Below are 24,029 nucleotides of genomic sequence, written 5' to 3'. Positions count from 1 at the left end.
GACAAGAGCTGTTGGAAATGACTTTTGAAGATTAATACCAAAGAAAGAGGAAGTGATACGGTTACATTGGCTTATATATACTGTATGCCCCTATGATTGGTGGAGACAGGACTATTGGGGCTCATGGGAAATTTGTTTTTTCATTTGTTCAAATGTTGATTGGCTTCTGTGTTTACATCAGTAAATGAAAGAGAAGCATAATCCTCGCATCTGTGTAGTTAATAGAATTGAAAAGTCCTGACGCAATAGCTAAAAAAAAAAATCCCCACCCACGCCTGCCTCTCGTGGTGATTTAGCCACTCGCTACGCCCTCTCTTGGAAAAAATCATTACAGCACAGAGATTTGAAAAATATTTACAGCGTTTTTACAAGGAAAAGAATAATATGTTTAAAGAAAAGTATATTAAATTAAAGCAGTATATCTGCTGCCACTTTCCCTTGTTTAAATTGGATAATCCACTGTAACCATCCAAATTGGGGAAGTATTAGAAGCTAGTAAAGGCTGCAGTCCACCTTAATCAGAATAAGATACAGGAGCACCATTACAGCACAGTGCTGCACACCTTACTCATATCATTTAAAATGGCAGAGGTAATGAATGCTATTTCCATTCCAGGAAATTTTTAGGACATACGAGGCGCTCTTAAGGAGAGATAGAGCCAATGGATTAAAAGTTTTGAGATGCATTTGGTGGCAATTGACAGGTTGCAATATGCTGCTGAACAAAAACAGCACTCTTGTACAATAGTCTTAGCACTGAAGGTAGGCGGTTGTGTGATAATGTGAGTCCTGCTGAAAAACCTGAAGGAGAAGACGTCCAGAACACATACACAAAGGCAAGGAAAAGAATGAGGGTTTACTTTCATACTACTCTTAGTATCATAATGAAAAGACATTACTTCTATTACAGGTATCATGCCCATGGTGAATCAGTAGAGGCTTATGCAGCTATCTTACTGATGCTTTCTTCAACGTGTGCCTTTCAAAATCCAGATAAAATGATCCAGGATCAAACAACACTAATACACAGGAGAACTTGCTATGTCATAAAATCCCCACATTAGATAAGGTCATAAGTACTATAAAAAGTTGTGAAACTTTAGCAAAGAGAGTTAAAATGTTATGGAGGCCACAAACAATGACTAACGAGGTCAATTCAATTTGTACGCACAAAAATGACACGGAGGATGTTTTGTGCACAAGGGGCAAAACAGAATCAGCCAACTCAAACCAAATGAGCATGTAAAGACCGAATGTCACCGTTGTGGATCAAAGAGCCATGTAGCATTATAAAAAAAACTGTACAGCTTTAGGTAAGGAATGCCGAAGGTGTGGCAGAAAGAACTATTTTGCCAAGATTTGTCGTTCAGGTTCACACATGAAAAAGTTCATAAACATACTCATTTTAGGACTCGCCTAGGCAGCGCGCATGGGGCCTTTAGTCATCGGTCTGCTCCTTTTCAAGCACACTCGTGCTTGTGCTGGCATCCACCTTGCGGGAGCTAGCAGCGGAGCGTGTTCTAATTGAAAACATATGGCTTTGGCGCGGAGGCCAGCACAGGCACAAGTGTGCTTTAAAACAGCTGCTGCTTGTTTGCGTTCCAGCATTAGTCATTCACAGTGATTAAACACAGTGCGGGCTGCGCTTTTTTTTCTCATTCCCCCCTCACTCTCTTTCTCTTTTGCTTGCACTCTATCTTTTGCTCTCTCTCTTTATTGTCACAGGTCGCATGTCGCACAGAGACAGCAATTCGTCTTACAATGTTCTTTGTAACGACAATTAACAATAGCCTCAATATAAGGCAGACACTACTGAGCCATAAAATATCACATTATAAGTTTTCCCCCGTGGACGGCTCTCTCTCCAAAGTGTCCCATCACATTCCATTTTACTGCATTGCATTATGTTTGCATGTCACTTTACTACTACCGGCTGCAGGGCCTAAAATGCTTGATAACTCAAGTAGTGGCAGTACTTTATCTGCTATGATTTCAAAATAACAATCAACAATTGCTTCCATTCATGGAGGAAAGATACCATAGAGCCAACCACAGAGAAATTACCAGGGCTCGTCCACGTCCACCACCACCACCACGTCCACCACCACGACGTCCACCTCCACCACCACGTCCACCACCACCACATCTACCACCATGTCCACCACCACCACGTCCACCACCATGTCCACCACCATCACCATGTCCACCACCACCACCACCACGTCCACCACCACCACATCCACCACCACGTGCACCACCACCACATCCACCACCATGTCCACCACATCCACCACCACGTCCACCACCACCATGTCCACCACCACCATGTCCACCACCACGTCCACCACGTCCACCACCACCTGTGACAGGTAAAGTGTCACTGGAGGGCAGGGGTAATAGGAGTGTCAACCCCCGGCTGTACATGGGACATTTAAGGATGTATTGGGTGTGAAAAGACGGGAATAGGGTCTAGAAGTATTACACCAGATCAAAGACACATTTTGAAGAGGCGCAATGTCACAGGGGCTCCTGTAAAAGCACTCGCAGCATCTCTACCTCACAGTGGCATACCTGCATGAGCCACTCACTCAAAACAAGCATTGGCATAGCCAATAGGTCTCGCCTTTGGGACCTTATAAGTGTTTAGCCATGCAACACTTGATGTTGTTGCACTAAGGATATTGTGCTGGATAACTAAACACTTATAAGGTCCCAAAGGAGAGTTCTATTGGCTATGCCAATGCTTGTTACAGTAATTTTGAGGAGCACTTGGATGATTAGGTTATAATGGTAAATCTTCTCAATGAATTAGATCACCACGATCAACCTAGGATACTGTACGAATTAATAAACAACCACTGGAAATCCTAGTTGACACTGGATCTCGCATTACTATTATAATTTCAATAGAAGAATACAAAGAGTCCTGATAAACACCGCAACCTAGTAAAATTACACCAGGAGGTTATGGAGGGCACAAAATCCATTAGCTGTTTTAGAGGCAAATATCAAATTCAATAAAGGACGAAGACGGTGACCTTACTTTAGAAATCGAATCTCTGCCGGATTACTTTCCTCATTTTATACATTGTGTTTTGCTGATCTGAACTGTACTGGGTACGCGACTGATCCTGTACTCTAATTGGGCTATTATGCACTTGATGGAGCAAGGATTCAAGAAAACTAAACTTGTTCGGAGAAAGCCTTCTTTAACGTTTACTAATCGCTAAAACTGTAGATAAGATGAGACTAATATGCACCAGACACAAACACATGGGGAGAAAAAGCTTTACGCATGCTTAACTAATGTGGAATAAAATGCAACGCGACTAAAACCCGCTCTAAATAGGAAAAATGCTTTGCGCATGTGCAACCCCAAATGATGTAGAGATAACGTGACTAACCCGTTTTGAGAGGGAAAACTCTCACGCATGTGCAAGAAGGACTAACGTGGTCTCGAGGAGCCACATGCTCGGCATATGCTTGCTTGAACTTAAAAGAAGGCTGCTATTGCTAATGCTTTTGCTCAAGAGAATAATAATAACATGGGATAGAGTCGAAGTGGGTGGTAAACAGTGAGAATTATATATTTGAGACATTAACGTCTGTTTATGATCTCTTTATTAATAGAGTATATTTGGGCCTATCTAAACCAGTAGCAATAAGAAAAGATGGCGATTCACATATGTTCAGTGAATACGTGAGATGACCGGATGACCGCAAGAGCTGAATGACTGCCAAGGAGCAAGGACAGAAGACGTGAGAAAACGGAGATGAGAATCCCTCGTTAATGGAGCCTGTATAGAATGTTAATAAATACTGCAACAATACATGTAAGAGAATTAAAGTAGTGAATGAGCTAAGGGTTAGGGTTTACAAGACAATAAGAACTTTAATAAAATGAATTCCTGCTTGACTAAAATTCCTAAATAAAACTTTATGGTTGACACTTCATTGACAGTCATTCTTATAGGATCAGATGTGTTCTACATTTCTGCAATTTGAAATTGCCACCCGTTGATGGCAAGGTTGAATAGGTTTCGCTCGCCCTCACGCTTTAGTGCTAGAACAGCATTTACGAACGTCTGGGACCACCTGCGTGTAGCGGGTTGTTTTCCACTTTCAATAAATCCAGGAGACAAATTGGAGAATAAAGTTTCAGATTTATTCTCATCAGCAGGACCCATGACTGACACCCTCAAGATCCCATTATTTATAATTTAACATCTCAACATAACATTCTAGATCTCTGTGATGCACAATAGAATTAAAAGAATGCAATATTCCTTAAAGTGAAACATTTCTAAATCATAACAATAGAACAACATAACCTACCACACATCCTTTTCCTTATACATTGTTCTTTTAAATAAATCATACAGATATAAATATAGGAAAAGGAAATTACATAAAACAAAAGCATAAAAAAAGAAACATTATGATTAAACAATAATAAGGCAACTAATACATGACATAACCAAAATATGTAGCGGGTTGTTTACCACATTTCAATAAATCCAGGAGACAAGTTGGAGAATAAAGTTTCAGATTTATTCTCATCAGCAGGACCCACGACTGACACCGTCAAGATCCCATTATAATCTAACATCTCAACATAACATTCTAGATCTCTGTGATGCACAATAGAATTAAAAGAATGCAATATTCCTTAAAGTGAAACATTTCTAAATCATAACAATAGAACAACATAACCTACCACACTGCGTGGGCACATTAGAGCCGCATTTATTATCTTTGTTTCTGCCGCAGCTTATTATCTGCCCTATAATGCAAACTGTAAACTGGGTATGCTACTCGTCATTTTCAGAGCCCTGTGAGTTTACTGTTTAATAAAGTATTTTGGCGTTAAATTACTTGTCCTATATCGTTGTCTTTTATTTCTCCTTGTTCTTGCTTATCCTGCAATTTCTTAATCACTGAGGGCTCTCTTTTTGATGTATTACATCCAAATAGCACATGCATTACCAATATGGTTTCTAGACACGCATTTCACCTTTCTCGCGCCTAAAGAATTACTGTTCTAGTCTCTCTTTGCTCTCACTCATAATCTTTACTTCTGTTTTATGTCTCTAAACTCAACCCGTTCTAGTCTTTCTTCTCTCTCTACTTCCGGCACCCGGCTTCCGATCCCTTTCGGCGCCTGCGCTGTCGGCGAAACCTGACCTTGATCGGAGTCACCATGTTCTCTCGGGCCAGTGTCTTGGTTTTGCAGCCGCAATGGTAATGAATTTATTTCTTAGTAGTGTGTGGTGAACTCGAGTAAGGTGGTGTGGGAGGCAGGGTATTCGAGGGCTCGAACACTCTGTAAGGGGCTCTCTTTTTGTCAGGAGAGCTGCAGTACCGCAAACGTAACCGCTGGACACTTCATTAAACTCCTCTGTTTGTGAAAGAATAGTGATATAAGAAGGCTATAATTCCACGTCGGAGTGTGCTTTAGGATGCGGGTTTACTTGTTGATGCCCCTTTCTTCGTTGATCGGTCACCTTCATGTAATGCCCTGGTCATTACCGGAAGATGGCCATGTCAGCCAAAAAGCCCTTGCTTCAGGTCACTCTCATTTAGAGGGTACCACGCGAACTAGATAGGCGCCTCCCTTAGTTTGGAATCAGTGCCACTCTTCCTGCAAACCTTCACAACCCTTTCGAAAACTACAATTGGTCTGGATAGAAAACTTAATCAAAATAAACTGCTAGTGTCCTCCTCGGAAGCTCAACAGGCAGATAGGTGTGCATGTACCCAGGCAGAATCGACCCTGGCAAATTACGCCAGTGACCAAGAACACCTCCCACGTTTTCAACTGTAAAACGTGTCATGCGAATGAACATATTGTGAGAACTGTCTTTCGCTTGTAAGAAAGCAAAGATCTGCTGTCAACACGGAGGATCAGCGTTGCTGCATAATCTCAGTTAAGAGGTTACCATGTCTTCCCTTCCACCCTCAACTGAATGTACAACCACCACGTCCCCAGTGAGGAAAATTACGCCCTTCGACCGTAGTAAAGAAAATGTTAAAGTCCCCAGCAAATAAACGCCCTCCTCTTCATGCTATAGTGAATATAATCTCATAAGAAGAATGACAGCTGCAGAACAACGTTGTTTTCCCCATTTGTAACCACCAACTAATTCTCTCTAACTATTGCTTCAGTTTCATTATAGGTTTTCCTGAATTCTGCAAGGGTACTGTGGGTTGGTGACTTACTCTGATGAGTTGCCAACTTTCACTTGCTCTCCAATTTAAACTTTAATGGCTAATATTTTCTTTATGTTAATATTGACCAGTTGCTATTTAAATGCTTTGGATTCTCAGATAACATCCTTTTATGCAGCTTAAACACGATACTTGTACGGCCACTTGTTTTCTGCTATGGCATCATTCCCTCTAAGCGTGCCAGATACCAGCTCAGACATACAGTACATGGTGACACAGGATGCTACCCACCTCACTTACAATCAACAACAAAAATAACAACCATTTCGTTACATATAAAGTACAGGGACAATCATTCATAATCACTGAATCTCCATCAAATCCTGCTTACCAACTCACCCGACAGCAACCTGGTACACTCCCTTATACCCACACAGACACACGAAGAAAGCAAGTAGTCATAGCTCGGGGATATAGGGAATGGGGACACAGACTGCTACACAGTGATGGCAAGTTTCCCCCGATAACGGGTAGCTGAAATCCTCCCCATCTGCCTCGTGTGTGGGAAACATTTATTTTCCTTGTTTATATTGAAAAAAAGACCCTAATCGAGTAGAGACACCATTGCATTGTTTCAGATGGAAAGCCTACTCCCAGTTGTACTAGTAATGTATCCCATGAAGGACTCTTCCAGTGTTTTTAGTCTGGAAAACGCTTGTCCACGATGTAGACGCTCTCACTATCTCATTAGGAAAGCGTTTGCTTTGTTCCACAGTAGAGAAATACCATACCCCCTCCCCTATGGTCCCTTCTCTTGCCCCGTTGTGCTGATGTAAGCCCCTCCAACCCCTTTCCTGCATGTGGAGGAAGAAAACCCTTTCCATGTCTCAAGTGAGGGAACATTACCTCCCAGCCTGCCTCCACTTTCTCATCCCTCATAGAACGTCAGGGAACCCACCTCTCAATATCTAAATCCAGGAATCGTTCTCCGCACCCTTTCCTGATTTATTAAATGTTATTTTGTAGTATGTGATGAAGAGAACCTGATAAAAGGTCTAACATTCCCGAGTGTAAGTACGAGGGCTTTTTGTTTATCTTGTTCAGACCTTCAACGCCTTAAGATCTTTAAAGGCTACACGCCATCCACAGAAGCAGTCTGCTGATGTTTCTACAGTCTTATACGTGGCTCTCATATTCCAGAATCAAACTATCTGTTCTTAAAAGTTCTGGGTGAGCAGATGGTCCGCTTTCTATCCTAGTTTCTATTCCATAAGTGTAACAGGTTTATGCAGATAAGAGTGCTAAGTCGCTATAGAGTCCACTGCAGAGAACGATGAGCGAGGAATCTATATCTTGGCTGGTTTGGCTTAATCTTTTATTCTTTTAGTCGTCGATAAAGCAATCTCAGTTGAGTTGGATACCATTCAAGAAACAATTCAGTTTGTATCGTGCTGTGCATGAATGGTTGTATTAAGCAGATTGTCATGTATGCCTGAAATTCAGTCTTACAGGCATACATTCACAAATGGTACTTTTGTTCAGTTTAACCAAAGGGTGGTTGTACAATTGTACCCAAAATCATGTGAATTAAAATGTGCTTTGTGTTTAAGCATAGAGCTCATTTAAACCTAGCATCTGTGTTTGTCAGCTAGATTAGACTTGGCACTTTAACACTGTTACACGTTTTCCGACATTTTCTTCCACTCCTGAAAAGTTGCTATTATTGATAAAATATCTTTTGTTTTCCAGGGGCCAAGTAAGAAATATGGCCACCTTGAAGGAAAGTAAGTATTCTAATTTTAACATTCGAAGTGCTGTGAAGTTGTCGAGGAATGGCCATGTAATACATCTGCAGTTAGGATTGGCAGTTTCTGCCATGTCCAGAACCTTCATTATGCTATTGTTATGAGATGATTTCTGCTATTGTACCCACCAAATCTTTGTTTGTATTTTTAAGAGCATTGTCTATTTTCTTGATTGTTATTTTGTTCCATGACTACCCTAAACATTGCCCCTTTTCATTCATGCTATAGTTACAAGACGCTTGAAGTCCATCAAAAACACTCAGAAAATTACAAAGTCAATGAAGATGGTTGCTGCTGCAAAGTACACTAAAGCCGAGAGAGCTCTGAAACCTGCCAGAGTGTATGGAACTGGTGCGCTTGGTAAGGGAGGCTGAAAACCTTTCTCCGCTGTTGTCATACCCAAAAAAACACGTTGGTTTTTCTGCGTAATTTGAGCCTCTTTAGTAGTTGTCGGTTTGGTTCTTTGATTTAAGGTATAAATCAATGTCTCTTGTGTGCATAAAGAAAACTGGCAACACTATTACATAGAAAACTAATTATACCCTGAAAATGCACATAATGTGTCGATACTACCCACCCCTTCCTTGGTACTGCATGTGAAGAAGCTACTCCTTGGAACAACCCACTTATGATAATACATAAATTAGTGTTTAAGACCCTGCAAAATGCCATGTGATCTTCAGATTTTCTCATTTCCATTAACAAGACATTCCACAAAGTCTGGCCTAGAGCTCTAGGCCTGCTCCTGTCAGTCGAAGAACCACCAGTAGTAATAGTGAAGCTGAGTATAACATTATGGAAGGCTTGTAAATAGTATTTTTTTTCTGAAGACACCTGGGCCCTGGGCATTTTACAACTCCCAATCACTTCGATCGTCTTAATCCACACAGAAATCTGACAAATAGAGCAATATGCCTTATAGACGCGATCTTTAATGTGTAATTGTTTAACTCAATGTAGTACAACATTTTGATCCAGTTCATTCTCTCATTATAAAGATGCATATACAAAATCTGCTTGTGTGGGTAATCTAATTGAAGTAAAATGGGGGTAATGTTAGAGTTTAAACATTAATACGCACTACATCATAGTATTATCAAAATGTTACTATCTATTGATACCACAAGGTGAAATTACTGTCAAATTTGTCTAAGGACCGGTTGGTCGGTAAAGGCACAGTGTTAGGACTCACTCATCACTTTGTCATAAACTTCCGACTGCAAAGTTTAATTACAGTTTGGCATATATCCTATATCACTGTTTCAAACCAATCAACTTAGAATGTGTCGGTTTTTGAACCGGACAGGACAAATCGCCCCCATGTGTTTCTGTGTGAAAATCTTTAGCTGACTTGGGCAGTTATCTTAATTATATTTAAGATTTGATAGCTCCTCAACGTTTTCCCAAACAGGGCTTGGTTATCTTTAGATCTGAAGACTACTCTTTCCTCTTACAAAGAATAGGGCCATAAATACTGTCCATCCACCTGCGGCCCAAATATGAGGAGGTAGAGACCTCTGCCCTCCTGGGTATTTGAAGGCTACCAAGTTGTTGAAAACGTATGGGGAAGAAAAATCTGGATATCTCATAACACAGTAACTCCTAAAAGAGGTTCCTACTCTTAAGCCAGAAATAACTCCTTACACAAAATAAACCAATAACAGATTTTTGCTTTGATCTGCACAGCCACATCAATTATGTCAACTTCTAAATCAGATGTCTAGTTTGGTGGCTAAGTGGACTAATGAAAGCGCTGAGGGGATCTGTTTTTGTCACTATGAGCCCAGGTTCCAGTCACGGCTGGTGCACTTAGTTTTTGATCATTCTGAGGTTGATGAAATGAGTACCATTTGAGTTGGGTAACTATGAGCATCCATTTTTATCTCAGCAGCACTACAAAATACCGCTATTTTGTTAATACAGCCATTGTAGCACTGATCAAATGTTTTATTGGTGTCCTATCCTCCGATACTTTTCTGAGACAATTTAAGATTTTAGTTTGTCTTAAATGGTATGACAGTACAGGCAGTTGTGACACTTCTACTGCTGAGCATAACCCATTCAACTATCTTCGCACCACCATTCTAATCCTACACCTGTATCCTAAAATTTAAACCACTACCTATATCGCCACCTATAGATCAATCCTCTTCCTACATGGTAACCTGCAAGTGGTCCACTTAAAACACTTTGTGATATCAACCACTTAAGCTTCTACCCTCCAAGTAGCTTAATCTACAGCATCTACTTCCCCTCTTTGTCTAAACTGTATAACGAACCACTGCTTTATTTATATATTTTCCTTTCCTCTAGATTTCAGTAGTTTTGTAAAAAGAATCTGGGTTATAAAACATTTCCTTGGCATTCTTCTTGCATTAATAGCATTATCACAAGATGGCCAGTCAGAACCACCAATGAGGGTATCAATGAACTGTTTCACTTTCAAGCCGTTTGCCAGTTCCAGCTATGCCTGTCTTTAAATCCGGAATGAGTTGAGAGCTACCTTTGTCAGTTCTGATAATGCCTGGGGTGAAGTGAGTATATAGATGGGGGTAAAGAATGGTATGCATTTTCAGAGCCTAATGTTTAAAAGGGAGACTATGTTTCACAATAACAATTAATTGAGACAGATTGCAGTGCACACTAAAACAAGGTCTATTCTTTGTCCGTTTATACCTGTGGATTTCTCAAAGTGGACATAGAGGGGCTTTCTCTCATTCTGTACCACTACTATTGGAAACTGTTAGAAAGTGGTTCTGACACTCTGAGCCGCCCGGATTTTTCGCTTTTTGGGCACCTATTTGTTGAGGTTTTACTGTGTGAGAGCTTCATAAGTTGGGACTCACCCACAGTGAACTCATGATGAAAGACTGCATGTGGATTTTACTGGTGTCCCCCTAGCTTGACTAGGCCGCTGTGCAGCAGATGGGAGTAAGGGGCACCGGGCTGGTTACATGCAGACATGTGTACATGCGTGTGCGGGCTGCGCAGGGGAGATTCTTGGCATGCGCAGCCCAGGAGCAGATACAAAGAGAATGGTGTTGCAGGACTTATGTAGAATTGGGTGGTGACATGTAATAGGCTTTATACACTGGGAAGAAACATGCCAGGGAAAGTCGGTGTGTTTTACTGTTTTCACTTCATTATTCTCCTATGGGGATGTGGAGCCCAGGTGCTAGTTTTACTTTCATAGGGCCTACAAATTCCAGACACGTACCAAAGTCCACTGTAACCTATGTGAGCAGAAGTATTCTGCAGAGTCCAAAGTCATATTTTTACTGCTTTTGGGTCATCCATATATGTTATATTTCTCTGAGTCAGCTCATAACCAGGGCCTGGCTGGGGGCTGACCCCATCAGCCCGGATTGATGACCTTCCCTCAAAAGAGAGAAGATGGGTGGAGCTACAGGCTAATCCATCAGCAGTTGTCACTGGGTGCAAGGCAACAAGCTGCACAAGGGCGAAGGCAGCCCTGGGGAGGAAGGGGCTCTCAGAGACCATGTGGCAGGAGACCCCCAGACGATGCCATCTTGAACAAACCCAGAGGCCTGGGCAGGAAGGAGGGAGCAGGGGCAGAGAAGTGATGTGTCGCTGTGTGATAGGGCAAACAGACTTCCTGCCAGCCCCCTCCCCAACTTCTTAAAAGAACTTGCACAGGAAGAGGAGCTCTTTCTGGGGTGTGGTCTGCGGAGGCAGAAGGTGCTGGAGGTTGGCGCAGTTGGAAGGAGGAACCCCCTGACTGTTCCAGGATCCTGAACTGTGCCAGGAGAAGAGACCAGTGCGCAGAAGCAGGGGCCTCTGCGCAGGGAGAAGAGAGGCCCAGGAGGAGAGCCAGGCGAAAGGCAGGGAGCCAGTGAAGACGCCGTTGCTCCCACCCGTGAGCCCACCCTGGTCCCAGCCGAAACTGGAGGCAGGGGAGCGCCGTTGTGCCCCCCTGGGAATGGGGAGAGGGGCCTGGCATCCCAACTCTGGGCCCCGCTGAAGCCGGGGACCGCAGTCGCGCTCCCCGTGAAAATGCCGGTACAGCGGAGCGTGGGGCTGAAATGGAGGGTGCGCCCGTCGTGCAACCCCCCTTGTGGCAAGTGGAAAAGCCGGGGAGCGCCATTGCGCGTCCCTGGGCGGTGCCCCAACAAGAAGTGAAAGGAGGGGGGCGCCATCGCCCCCGAGGAGAGGTATTTAGGGGCCCGGGATCCCAACTGCGGGCTCTGTTTTGCGGAGAGGAGTCGGGGAGCGGTGTCTCTATTTACCCCCCCCCCCCCCCCCCTTCTCCCCTGTGAAGAGGTCTCCAGGGTCCCGGGACCCCAACCCCGAAGCAAAGTCGGGGAGCGCCATCGCGCTCCCCGTGAAGAGGTTCCCGCGGGATGCCAGGAGCCCACCAGGGCCCCCGCAGAAGAGGCAAGTCGGGGAGCGCCATCACGCTCCCCGTGAAGCTGGTGAGGGGGGGGGGGGGGCCCGGGACCCTATCTCTGGGCCCCGAGGTGATGGCAGGCTTGGAGGGGGAGTGCCGTCGCACTCCCCCGAAGTCCAGAGAAGGCCCGTGAAGCCGGCGAAGTGCTGCACGTCTGCCCGCCGGAGCGGGCAGACCAGAACTGCATGGCCGGCTCCCGTCGCAGCACGCAAGGGTGCTGGCCGGGCGGGGAGCCGGCGGGGGCAGCAGGGGATGGGCTCCCTGGGCTGCCCTCCTTAAAGGAGGCATGCGGGGGTCCCGGTGGGACCGGGACCCTAAAAAGACAAAGAGGAGCTGATCGGCCAGGGGTGGACTCCCCGAGCCGTACCACTCACATGGGGGTCCGGGTGGGACCGGACCCTCCAATAAAGAAGCAACGCGGCCGGAGGCGCACATTGCGGCTCTCCCCCACGCAGCGGGAGAGCCGCAGAGAAGTGCCCCATAATGCCTGGCAGGCCCTGACCGGCCTGCAAGGGAAAACTCCCTTGTATCTGCTCGTGGTGGGCCCAGGAGGACGGGTCACCACCAAGTGAGTGCCAGGGTGCAGGGGGAGCTGCAGGAGCAACGTAGTCTCCCCCAGCGCCACAAAGAAAAGTCCCTCTCCAAGTCTCATGGGGACTTGAAAAGAATTACCCCTCAAGGGCTCAGCCAGCATTTCAACACTTTCTGGGCTGGAACGTTTGTTCTACAGCTTGGGGTGTATTTAGAAGTGCACCAAAGAATGAAGGACTGAGCTGGGGATGTCTGGAGAAAGGCATACCCTGGAGGTGAAGTTATAATTGCACCCGTAGTGTATTTACTAATGTTATTTCTTTCAGAGGGACAAAGTCCCAGGTGTAATGTGAAGTACCTGTGAAAGGTGATGTCATAAGCAAAGTGGGGTTATTTCGCCAGACATTCCTGCTAGTGTGGCTTGCTGTATATGTGTAATCCTGTGATTCATCTGTGATGCCTTTAGGGGCTGTAATTTCAATGCATTCTAATGATCCACAAAGGTGATGAGTACTGCCATTCTAAAGTGATGCCTAAACATGTATTCTTGCTGCTGCGCTTGGTGAAGAACCTCGACTGCTAGCCCTTAAGAGGTAGAGGTGTATACTTCATGGTCAGTAGGAAATGCTCAGTCAGGGTTTTGTGTCACCAAGGTGTCACCAAGGTTACCCATTTTTAGGTCTCGCTGAGTCAGCGCATGCGCTGCTCTGCGAGACATTTTGTAGTGTGCTTTTAAAAGTGCTCCCCCAGGCTTCTGCTGGCCTAGCGCTTGCGTTCACGTGCCTGGCTCCGCCTCTCCAATGCTCGCTATGCCTCTCCTTCCGCACACCACTCCCAAGCCTCGGCGCGATCACTTTCACTTTTGCCGCTTGCCTCCCTTCTCCCCCTCCCTCCCTCACATCGCACACCACTCGCCAGCCTCGATCTAGTCTGCAGGTAGGGCCGGCATTACATGGTGAGCCTTCTTCCCCTCGAAGCAGCCACTGTCTTCCTTCACCATTTCAAGTTGGCGCTGCCGATAGTGGGGAAACTACGTTTTCTTGCACTACACTATTTAGGGCCGCATGTGCAGTCCGGCGTCTGCTCTGACAAGGGGGAGCCCTCACGCTCCCCTGCTGGATAACTTCCGGGAATCCGCTCGGGAACCGCCGGACTTGTTGGAATCATCTGCTCTGTGGTAAGGAGTCTGGCTGTGTCCTTTTTACTTCCACCAGTCTGTAGCAGTTTGGTCTCTAGCCTTTGTGGTCACAATTTCTGAGTGTAAATTCAGACAATGGTGAGTTATTTTTTGGTTTCTATTTTTGTGGATTGTCCCAATGTGACCCACCGTGTTTTATCTCGTATTGATTTGCTGGGTAAATGATCAACAGCCTTTACAATCCCCTACATGTGGTGATGTATTCCCTGTAACCACTTGCTCCATCTACATTACCTCTACTTGACATGTTTTTTTGTTTTGGAATTCATGTTCTGCACAGCAGTCAGGGAGGTCGGAATGTAACCCTGCCATGAGTCGATCACATTCCAGCTTTTGTAAATTCTTTTCAACACCTGCACAAAATCACTCTGAGAACAGCAGTAGTTAATGAAAACTAAAACACAAACCTGTGTTAATAAAGTGCATTTGGTGAGCACTTGGTACATGAGCAAATGAGAACTGTTCTAGAATCAACATTAGTACAGCAGGTTACTCTCACACTATCTTATTTGTACACTCACTCCGTCTCCCCTTCCTTTCTTTCCCCCTCCACAGAAAGGAATGCAGAAGCTGCATCTCCTGAGGCACAGCCGGGAGTAGGGAACAGAGTGTTATATTTTAAAAACTGCTAAATTCAACTTGCTTATTCTTGTACCTGCACTAGTTTCCCCCCGATCAGCTGATTGACCGCTGACGCAGGCAGGGCTTCGACGCGATTGGCCGGTCGCCAAAGACACACCCACAACCATAGCCACGCCCCCCTCTGCTTAAAACGCGCGCTGATCTCGAGCGCGGTGTTTGTATAGCTGCATCTCCTGAGGCACAGCCGGGAGTAGGGAACAGAGTGTTATATTTTAAAAACTGCTAAATTCAACTTGCTTATTCTTGTACCTGCACTAGTTTCCCCCCGATCAGCTGATTGACCACTGACGCAGGCAGGGCTTCGACGCGATTGGCCGGTCGCCAAAGACACGGCCACAACCATAGCCACGCCCCCCTCTGCTTAAAACGCGCGCTGATCTCGAGCGCGGTGTTTGTATAGCTGCATCTCCTGAGGCACAGCCGGGAGTAGGGAACAGAGTGTTATATTTTAAAAACTGCTAAATTCAACTTGCTTATTCTTGTACCTGCACTAGTTTCCCCCCGATCAGCTGATTGACCGCTGACGCAAGCAGGGCTTCGATGCGATTGGCCGGTCGCCAAAGACACGCCCACAACCATAGCCACGCCCCCTTGTTATCACCCTCTGTTACCGTAAAGTATGTGCCCCTACCGGAAGCGCAGCGGACGAGCGCAGCGGGCGCGACGACTGCGCGACGAAGGCGCGCTCAAGGCAAGCTCGTCTGCGCTCGTCCGCGCCGAGGCCGGGCCTAGGGCCCCCCCCCCCTTATGCGTCCAACATTGTCCCCTGAAGTACGTAGGTACAGTAGGGAAACACTTATGTTATTGAATCCACTGGCAGACATAGCAGAGTGCCCTCGTTTAGCCCCTAATATAATATATAAGGACAAATATTTATGTCCCAATTGCCAAGGGCGGCTACCAAATATAAATCCCCTCCTCCCTAAATCACTATTGAAACTCAATCTAACCTCTGACAAGATTCTCTTTTCACCAACCTACGCGGAGCCTAAACTTAGCACTAAGGGAAATCTAATTAGCGGACTCCTAAATGTCAGATCCCTTCCGAAACATGCTACTGAAATACAGCTTCTGGTTGAGTCTAATAATTTAGACATTCTTTTCTTAACCGAGACTTGGATGGCTGCGGGAACAGAATCAGAGCTAGGCCCAGCATGTCCTGCAGGATATAAGATAATTCATAAACCCAGAAATACAGGGCGAGGAGGAGGTTTGGGGATTATCTTCAGAGAGAAATTAAACATCACTATTCTGGACGTTGATACTGTCTCCTGCGTTGAAATCCTCGGGATCTCCTTAAAACATGATTCTGAACACTGTCTTACGGGCCTAATTTGTTACAGGACACCGGGGTTTTTCAATGCTTCACAACAGCAGGAACTGATCACCGTTATAAATAATTTCTCAGTTTCTCATAGCAGGCTGCTAATATTGGGTGATTTTAATCTATGGGACAATGATCAATCACGCACAGCTTTGCATAACATCACTCAATCTTGTCAGAATCTAGGGCTGAAACAGTGGATAACTACCCCAACACACACACAAGGAAACACACTGGACTTAATTTTCGCGGCAGAAGATCTTATGACCTTGGATACAACTCTTCCAGTAGGTTGGTCAGATCATCACCTCCTCATATTTAATATCCTTATCCCGACCTACACAGGACCCGCAAGGGCACAGACCAGAACCTTTATTGGTCGTGACTGGAGGAACCTGTTAAAAAGGAAAGGTTGACTTTCGTCAGGTTGGGACCTCGTTCAATCTAGAGAACGACGTCACTACTAACTATCTCTCATTATGTAATGCGATAACTAAGAAACTTGATGTTATCATACCGCTGAAAACAATCAAGAAAAGGGGAAAACCCTCCGCACCCTGGTATACGGATAGACTGAAAGAACTGAAAAACACTTGTAAAAAGACAGAGAGGCTCTGGAGGAGAAATTACTCAGAACTGGAGAAAGTGCGATGGAGGCTCACTATCGTACAATATAAGAAGGAAATTACTCTAGCCAAAACATGCTATTTCGCAGACCTAATTTCCAAAAGCTCTAATAATCCCGCGACACCTTTAAGATGATCAGAGAACTCTCTCATCCTGCTTGCGCCGATAGCCAAATCAAGCCCTCACAGTAGTTATGTGATGGCCTAGCAATATTCTTTCAGAAAAAAATCAGTAAAATTGTTGAGGGAATGAATAGTAAGTCTATCCCCACAATGCAGGATATTAGCTATCAAGCGAACAGAGATGAGAAGGTGGAATATGCTAGACACCCGTCTTCTAATGCCGTTTTGGAAAATTTTATGATTCCTTTAGAACAGGAATTTCTTAGAATTGCCCTTAATACGACATCAGGATCCCCCCTAGACCCTCTTCCTCATAGAATAGCTAAGAATTTCGAGGATGATATCCTCCCAGCCCTGCATCAGCTGTGTAACCAATCTCTCTGTACAGGCTCCGTACAAAGAAACTGGAAATTGGCGGTTGTTACCCCGTTATTAAAGAAACCAAACTTGGACCCAAACTGCCAAAAGAATTACCGACCTATATCCCTCTTATCATACCTGATTAAGATCTTAGAGCGATGGGTCAGCAGGTCCCTAGCCCTCTTCCTAGAAACTAATAACATCCTGGAAGAGGAGCAATTTGGTTTCAGACCAGCTCATGGAATGGAGTCAGCCTTGCTGACAGTCATGGATGACCTTCGAATGAGGGCGGACAGGGGAGAATCAGCAATTCTGATTCTGCTAGACCTGTCTGCCGCTTTCGACACGGTGAACCACGACATCTTGATAAAAAGACTAAAGGACATCGGAGTCGGAGGAGTCGCGCTTGATTGGTTCCGCTCCTACCTAACAAATAGATGGCAGGCAGTAGCTATCCCCCCATACCAATCAGAGTTTGTTAAAGTGCCGCATGGGGTCCCACAGGGGTCTGCTATCAGTCCCATACTCTTTAACATTTATATGCAACCCCTGATGTGCATCATTAAAAGCCATGGCATCAGCGTGACAAACTACGCAGATGACACTCAGCTAATGATCTCTCTTGATGGAGCCCATGCAAACTCACTGGAGACCTTCCATACCTGCATGCTGGAAATGTCACTCTGGCTAAACCAGAACTCACTACAATTTAATAGTGACAAAACTGAAATACTGCACTGCGTAGTGGGAAGAATCTCCAAAACTCTACCTACAGACTTCTGGCCCCAGTCGCTAGGAGACTCGCCTGCCCCAGTAAAAACAGTCAGGAATCTCGCAGTCACTATCAACAACAGCCTGAGCCTGGAGACTAATGTCAACAAGCAGGTCGGTAGTTGCCTTGCTTTATTGCGAGGACTGCGAAAACTGCTACCTCTCCTGCCCCCACAGACCAGAGCTAATATAGTCAGGAGTACCATCCTCAGCCGCCTGGATTACTGCAATGCCCTCTTGCTGGAATCCCCTGCCTTTCTCATCTCCAGACTTCAAAGTGTCCAGGCGGCTGCAGCCAAACTGGCACTTTCTCGGGAACGTAGATCTTCCACCACTCTTGCCTTGGCCGATCTCCATTGGCTGCCCATACACCAGAGGATTTGTTTCAAATCCTTATGCATTGTCTTTAGGGCAGTTCATGGGTTAGGCCCTCGACCACTCCAAAATAAATTCAATTGGTATGAGCCTACCCGGCCTCTTCGATCCTCATCTTCAAATCTGATCAGCCTTCCTAGGATTAAGAAAGCCACTTGTGGGGGAAGAGCCTTCAGTATAGCCGCAGCCCATCTATGGAACACTCTTCCTATTGACATCGGGAAAACAAATGAATTGATGGCCTTTCGCAAAAAGGTGAAAACCTGGCTCTTTCCAAAAAAATCTACCTAAAGACCTAATTGATTAACATCTTGTCCACTTCCTCTTCTGTTCTACAGGTTTCTCAGCTATATGTACCCAGCGCCAGGATGCCCATGGGGTTGCAGTGCGCTCTATAAATGCTATAAATAAATAAATAAGCACGCAATCATTTAGCAAAACCATCATTTAGAAAAACACTGGCAGTTCTGTGTTTTCATTTTATATAAAATCCTTTTCCATGTAGCGTCTATTATTGCTCCAGTGATAGCCAAGCAAATTGCATCCTTGTTTACATTTCTATTAAATTCCTCATACATAGCGGGTTAGCTTCGAACTAGACACAGAATTAGCTGTCTCACCGGCTGTAGGTAATTAATCTGCTAAAAAAAAAGCATTGGCATAGCCAATAGGTCTCGCCTTTGGGACCTTATAAGTATTTAGTTATGCAGCACAATATCCTTAGTGCAACATCAACTGTTGCATGGCTAAACACTTATAAGGTCCTAAAGGCGAGACCTATTGGCTATGCCAATGCTTGTTAAGACTTGTTGAGATAATGGGGTGGGTCGCCACTGGGAAGTGCCAGTGCGCAGGGCCCTCGCTCCAGGTTATGTTCAACCAACTGCATTGGGGGCAAGACAATGTGCATCCCTGGTAGTGGTGGTACTAGAGACCCCCCCCCCTGCCGCCGCGGGAGGGGTGGTGATGTCAGCAATGTCACAAAAGTAATTCCAACCGCTTATGTGTATTTGTAAATTGGTGCTTAGTATTGAGTAGTGTGTGTATTTAATAAATGTACTCTTACTTTTATAAAGCAAAGTACAGACTGGACAATCAATTATTGAGTGTTACTGCTGCGCACCGGTAATGGCGATTACTAGCCCACACCACCTCGCTTGAGTAAGCCTCAGACTGCTCTGTAATGCTACCCTCAGAGTCAGGTGCTATAATTGGGTGTTTGGTTCCCAGTGAAGGACAAATGTAGTCATGTTATTTGTGCAGGCCTCACAGATACTGCCTCGTTTTCCAACAGAAACATTAACCTTCGACACTGTTATAAGACTTCACCTATAGGCCCCAGATAAAAGCTGTTGTACGTTTTTAGGTCTTGGTTTTGACAGCGAATCTGTCCATCAGACCTGTTGCTTAAACAGTTAATTTGGGATGTATCAACCATTGTTGTTCCTCAACCAGCCTTTTTTAGCCATTGCCATGAGACTTTGTTAATCACGTCTTTGCTCTGCCCAGTAGACAATTCATCTGTCGTCTGATGCCATTGCTTATTTGGGTGTATCCTTCTGCTTCCACTTGAGGGCTTGCAATGAACTGTATGAGGGTTTATTTTACAACAGTAGCCCTCAGTCTCCTCTCTGCTGGCCTCCCCATGTGACTCTCTGATGTGCCAAAGCTGCGTATGCTAGCACATAACACAGAACTATTGGCTTTGCCAATGCTAGTTCTAACTGTTTTCGTTTTTTTCTTCAAAAAATATTTTATTAGTGTTAGTTTTCAAAATACACCATGCTTTAATTGGGGCCCTTAATCAAAGAAGAAACAGAATTACCTCCCTCACCCACGTTCTCCAACAAGTTGACCGTAGACTAATCCAGCTTGTGTTTATCTTGTAAAATCACATCCTCTTGACGGTCAGGGTGATCAAGTAGTCTCAGTGATCTGAGGGATCTGACACCCCATATTTGTCTTTTGAGTAAACATATATTCTACGAGAGGCTGCTACATCTGTTCATATTTGCGGCTTTAATCATGTAAATCCCATGTTTTCATTTTCCATACCCAACAAGTGTAGAAAAGCGCCCCTTTTTGTGATTCACACCCACTTTTTACTCGCCAGTGCTGATGTTTTCAACTGGAAGTGCAATGGAAGCCTACCAACCTGGCCCCAGTGCCAATTCTCTTGCCTTAAACAAGGGAAACGGATACAATTGGCACACACTAGCACCCTTGTAAGTCCCTAGTAAATGGTACCCCCTGGTACATAGGGCAGGGGTACCACTGATGGTCCCTTAGGGCTGCAGCATGTCTTATGCCACTCTTTGAACTAGCTTTTTATATACTATACCAAAGAACGGTATAGTGGGCACAGTCTAGTGGATCCCCAGAGGTATTGCAGAGGCTAAAGTAGATAACACCTTATTCTCTTTTGTGGTAGTGTGATTGTGCAATCCGGCTTATCTGAGTGTTGAGCATTTGTTGTACACACTCGGGCAAGAAATGATGTCACACACTCAAAGACTGAATCCAGACCAATTTTTTTGTATAAAAAGTTGTAACTTTGTTGTTTTTATTTCTAGACCCAAGATTTACTTAGAAGTAGGCAAGTAATACTTTCAATACACTTGTATACTGGTTTTGTAGAAGCATAGAAGTTAATTTGCAGTCAAAGAAATAAGGTTGTTAGCACTTCAGAATACTTGAAATTACATTTATTTACTTTGGTGTTACTTTCTTAGTTTGGCATTAAACAAACTCCTAACACAGTTTAAACATTACAGCACAGCAGTAAGCAAGTTTAACATCTTGGGAAGGCACTAAGTTACTTTTGTTGCAGTAAAAGACAGTTCAACACAGAATATTTTTCAGGGAAAACCCACCATGTAATCCTAGAAAGAAAATGAAATGTTAGGTTTGCAGGTAAGTAAACAGGTTTGGTAACTGAGTTTTTGGAGGGGTGGGGGGCGGGGTAGAACCAAGGTTCAGGTTGCCACTCAAGGTGCAGCGCCGGAGACACTAGGGCGGCCGGAGGCAGTGTGGGGGGCACCTCAGTGGGGGGGGGGTGCTCATGGTCAGGCCACTCTGTCTTGGGAGGCAAGCTCCTGGAGTTAAGGCGCGTGCAAAGGGGGTCCCAAGTTAGCAGCAAGACTAGACGACCAGGGGCACAGTTGCGGCATGGTGCTTAGACTGTGTCGGGAGCCCAATGCAGTCCTATAGGGGTTGTCGTCTTTGGATTCGGTCCAGGAAGTCTTCGGGGAGGAACCAACAGCTGGGCAGATAAGTAGAGATGTCTCTGTCAGGACACCTCTGGTTTGGGTCACCAGGACGCAGGGCCAGGGACTGCAGGGTGCCTTTCAACATCTGGAATCTGCTTATCGGTCTGGTCATCATGAAGAAACTGCAGGTGTTGACACAGAACCTTTGTAGTGACACCCCTAAATGGTTTGGAGGTCGGAACCGCAGGGAGACCACTTCAGGTCGGATGGACCCTCGGGTCACGGGTCGTGACCGGGTGCAGAGATAAGCCCTGGAGCAGGGTTTCTTGAAACCGCAGGGGCTGGATCTTCTTCAGTGGACAGTGCCGATTTCCCAGCACACCGTGACGGTTGACAAGGCATACACCACTTTTCACTCTCCCTCTGGACCCAGACGCTTGCTGGGTACCCCCTCCCGCGATTCATTCTTATTCCCTAGATTGACAGACATCATTCCTTCCCCGACTGATTTGTTCCGCAGTAGCTGATGTCCGGACACCACGCATATCTCGGATTCTTGTTTTGTACCAATAAGCAGCTGGAGCTTTTTCCCTAACACACGCATTCCCTGCTTGCTACATGGACTTCTAGTGTCCTATGTGACCGAGCCCAAATTCCTTTGACTTAATTTGCTCCTATCATACAGGCTGCGTAACTATCCCAGCACTTATCATATCCATGTAACCGGTCCTGATGATGACCTGAAATTGTACAGGTCGAAACGCCGTGGACCCTCAAGCGCTGTTATGGGTGTTATTGTGGTCTCCTTAACCCCTTCTGTGCCCATGACGAGCTGGACTCGTCATGGGCCGCGGTTGCGCTGTGCCCATGACGAGTCCAGCTAGTCATGAACCCCGCCCGCTAATGCAACGCCCGGCACAGGGCGGGGAAAGGGCGTGGCACACAAGGGGTTAAACAGCTGAATCTTTCTCTGAAAAATTATCTGCTGACTATTTTTGTCACCCTCAACTAATTTGTATTTTGCGCCTTTTTACACTGGTTGTTCGCCGTTCACCTTTTCACGAATGTGCACACCTACAATTGGGTTACTTATGCATATATTGTAATGTAGTGCGATTATAACTACTTGCATTCCAAATAGATAAAAAAAAAGTACCTATATTTGTGGTCTCCCTTTTTACTCTCTCTGAAATTAATTTTTTAATCTATTGTACCTATCTTACCTAATGATTACCGGTTGAGAGATTGTTGCTTGGCTATACATAATTACCCAGGTCTCAATTGGGTTAACGGGCTTCCTCCTGTTTTTAGGTCCCGCTTGCGTTGCAGCGCATGCGCTGCTCGCTGGCGAGAAATTTTGTGAGATATGGTTTCAGAAAAGGGTTTAAGCCCCGCCCCTCATTTCCATTGGCTGGTGTCACTGTTTATGCTTAACGGTGGCCTGCCATTGGAAATGAGGGTTTTTTGTGGACGCTCTTTCGCCTCCAATCCGACTGGGGTCCTGCTTTGCTACTGTCGCAAAGCACATTCTTATCTTTATGGGGCCATGTGTTTCTAATTAGAAACACATGGCCCCATAAAGACAAGAGATTGATGCTTGTTATGTGCTTGGGGCCTGTTATGCTTAGTGTAGGGAAGGCGAGAAGCCTATTTATCTGACTTAAGCTCGTCATCCGTACAGTAACACATGCACAAAGTCTGCTGTGGTGTTTCTGCCGGTCCCTGCTTGCTACAGTCTCCGAACGCGTAATTCAAGCAACTGCTAGCTTCAAGCCATGCCCCCCTCCCGCCGTCCCCATCCTCCCAATGCACGGACGCCGCACTTAATGGATCACCGCAGCAGGTGCTCTGTTAAATAAAGAAGAAATCTGCGGATGGTTCCTCCATTGTTCTCCCTCCCTACCCCATCCATGCCCTCCGTGTGGCTTTTTTAATTTATTTTTTTACGGCGGCAGTGTCCACTTAATGGTTCAGTTTATTTGTCATTGTTTGCTGCCATTGTGTTGCTTTTAATACATGCTTAGTGATACCTTCCCTCAGTTTACATAGATTTTGAAACCTTCGGCTTTTGACAGTAGAGCTGTCTCTACTCACATGGATCTGACAGCACATGCATGTATTCCTCTACTGGACAGATGCTGCAAGCTCGAGTCTACCACAGCAGAAACTCTCACATGTTACACAGATGCTGATCTTACACACTTAGCCCTTCAAACGCAGTCTAATTCATCTTAGCTTATCCTCCTCGGTTGCATAACTCTTAAGTGCTCAGGGCTTACATAGCAGAGAGGCCCCCTGAGATTGCACAGATCTTACGAGGTAAGGCCAGTTCTTCCAGGCTCTAGTTCAACTGGAACAGCCCTGCCTGATTAACAGATCTGGCTCAGATCTCAGCCATAGAAACTATTCTAAAAGACCGTTCATGCTCTAACCTTTACTGAGATAAAGGACTATAAGTTGAAGTTCAGCAACGTTATTAACTGGCCACC

At 45.2% G+C, this 24,029-nt stretch overlaps 1 protein-coding gene across 3 annotated transcripts in view; it reads left to right on the top strand.

Annotated features, from left to right (window-relative positions):
• Positions 1 to 5,099: 5,099 nt before the first annotated feature.
• The window catches only part of ATP5F1C (ATP synthase F1 subunit gamma), a 50,292-nt gene continuing 31,362 nt past the window's right edge, over positions 5,100 to 24,029 (top strand). For 2 of the 3 annotated variants that reach the window (XM_085653534.1, XM_085653535.1), the window contains exons 1-3: positions 5,101 to 5,241; positions 7,918 to 7,952; positions 8,202 to 8,333. In XM_085653534.1, coding sequence (XP_085509660.1) covers positions 5,201 to 5,241; positions 7,918 to 7,952; positions 8,202 to 8,333 — 208 coding nt within the window. In that variant the 5' untranslated portion in view covers positions 5,101 to 5,200. Of the gene's footprint in view, positions 5,242 to 7,917; positions 7,953 to 8,201; positions 8,334 to 24,029 lie in introns of all 3 variants that reach the window. The other variant, XM_085653533.1, reaches the window with a different exon arrangement.

This window comes from Triturus cristatus, chromosome 4_1 (assembly GCF_964204655.1).
Source record: "Triturus cristatus chromosome 4_1, aTriCri1.1, whole genome shotgun sequence".
NCBI classification, from domain to species: Eukaryota; Metazoa; Chordata; class Amphibia; order Caudata; family Salamandridae; genus Triturus; species Triturus cristatus.
This window is presented reverse-complemented; position numbering and strand designations above follow the sequence as displayed.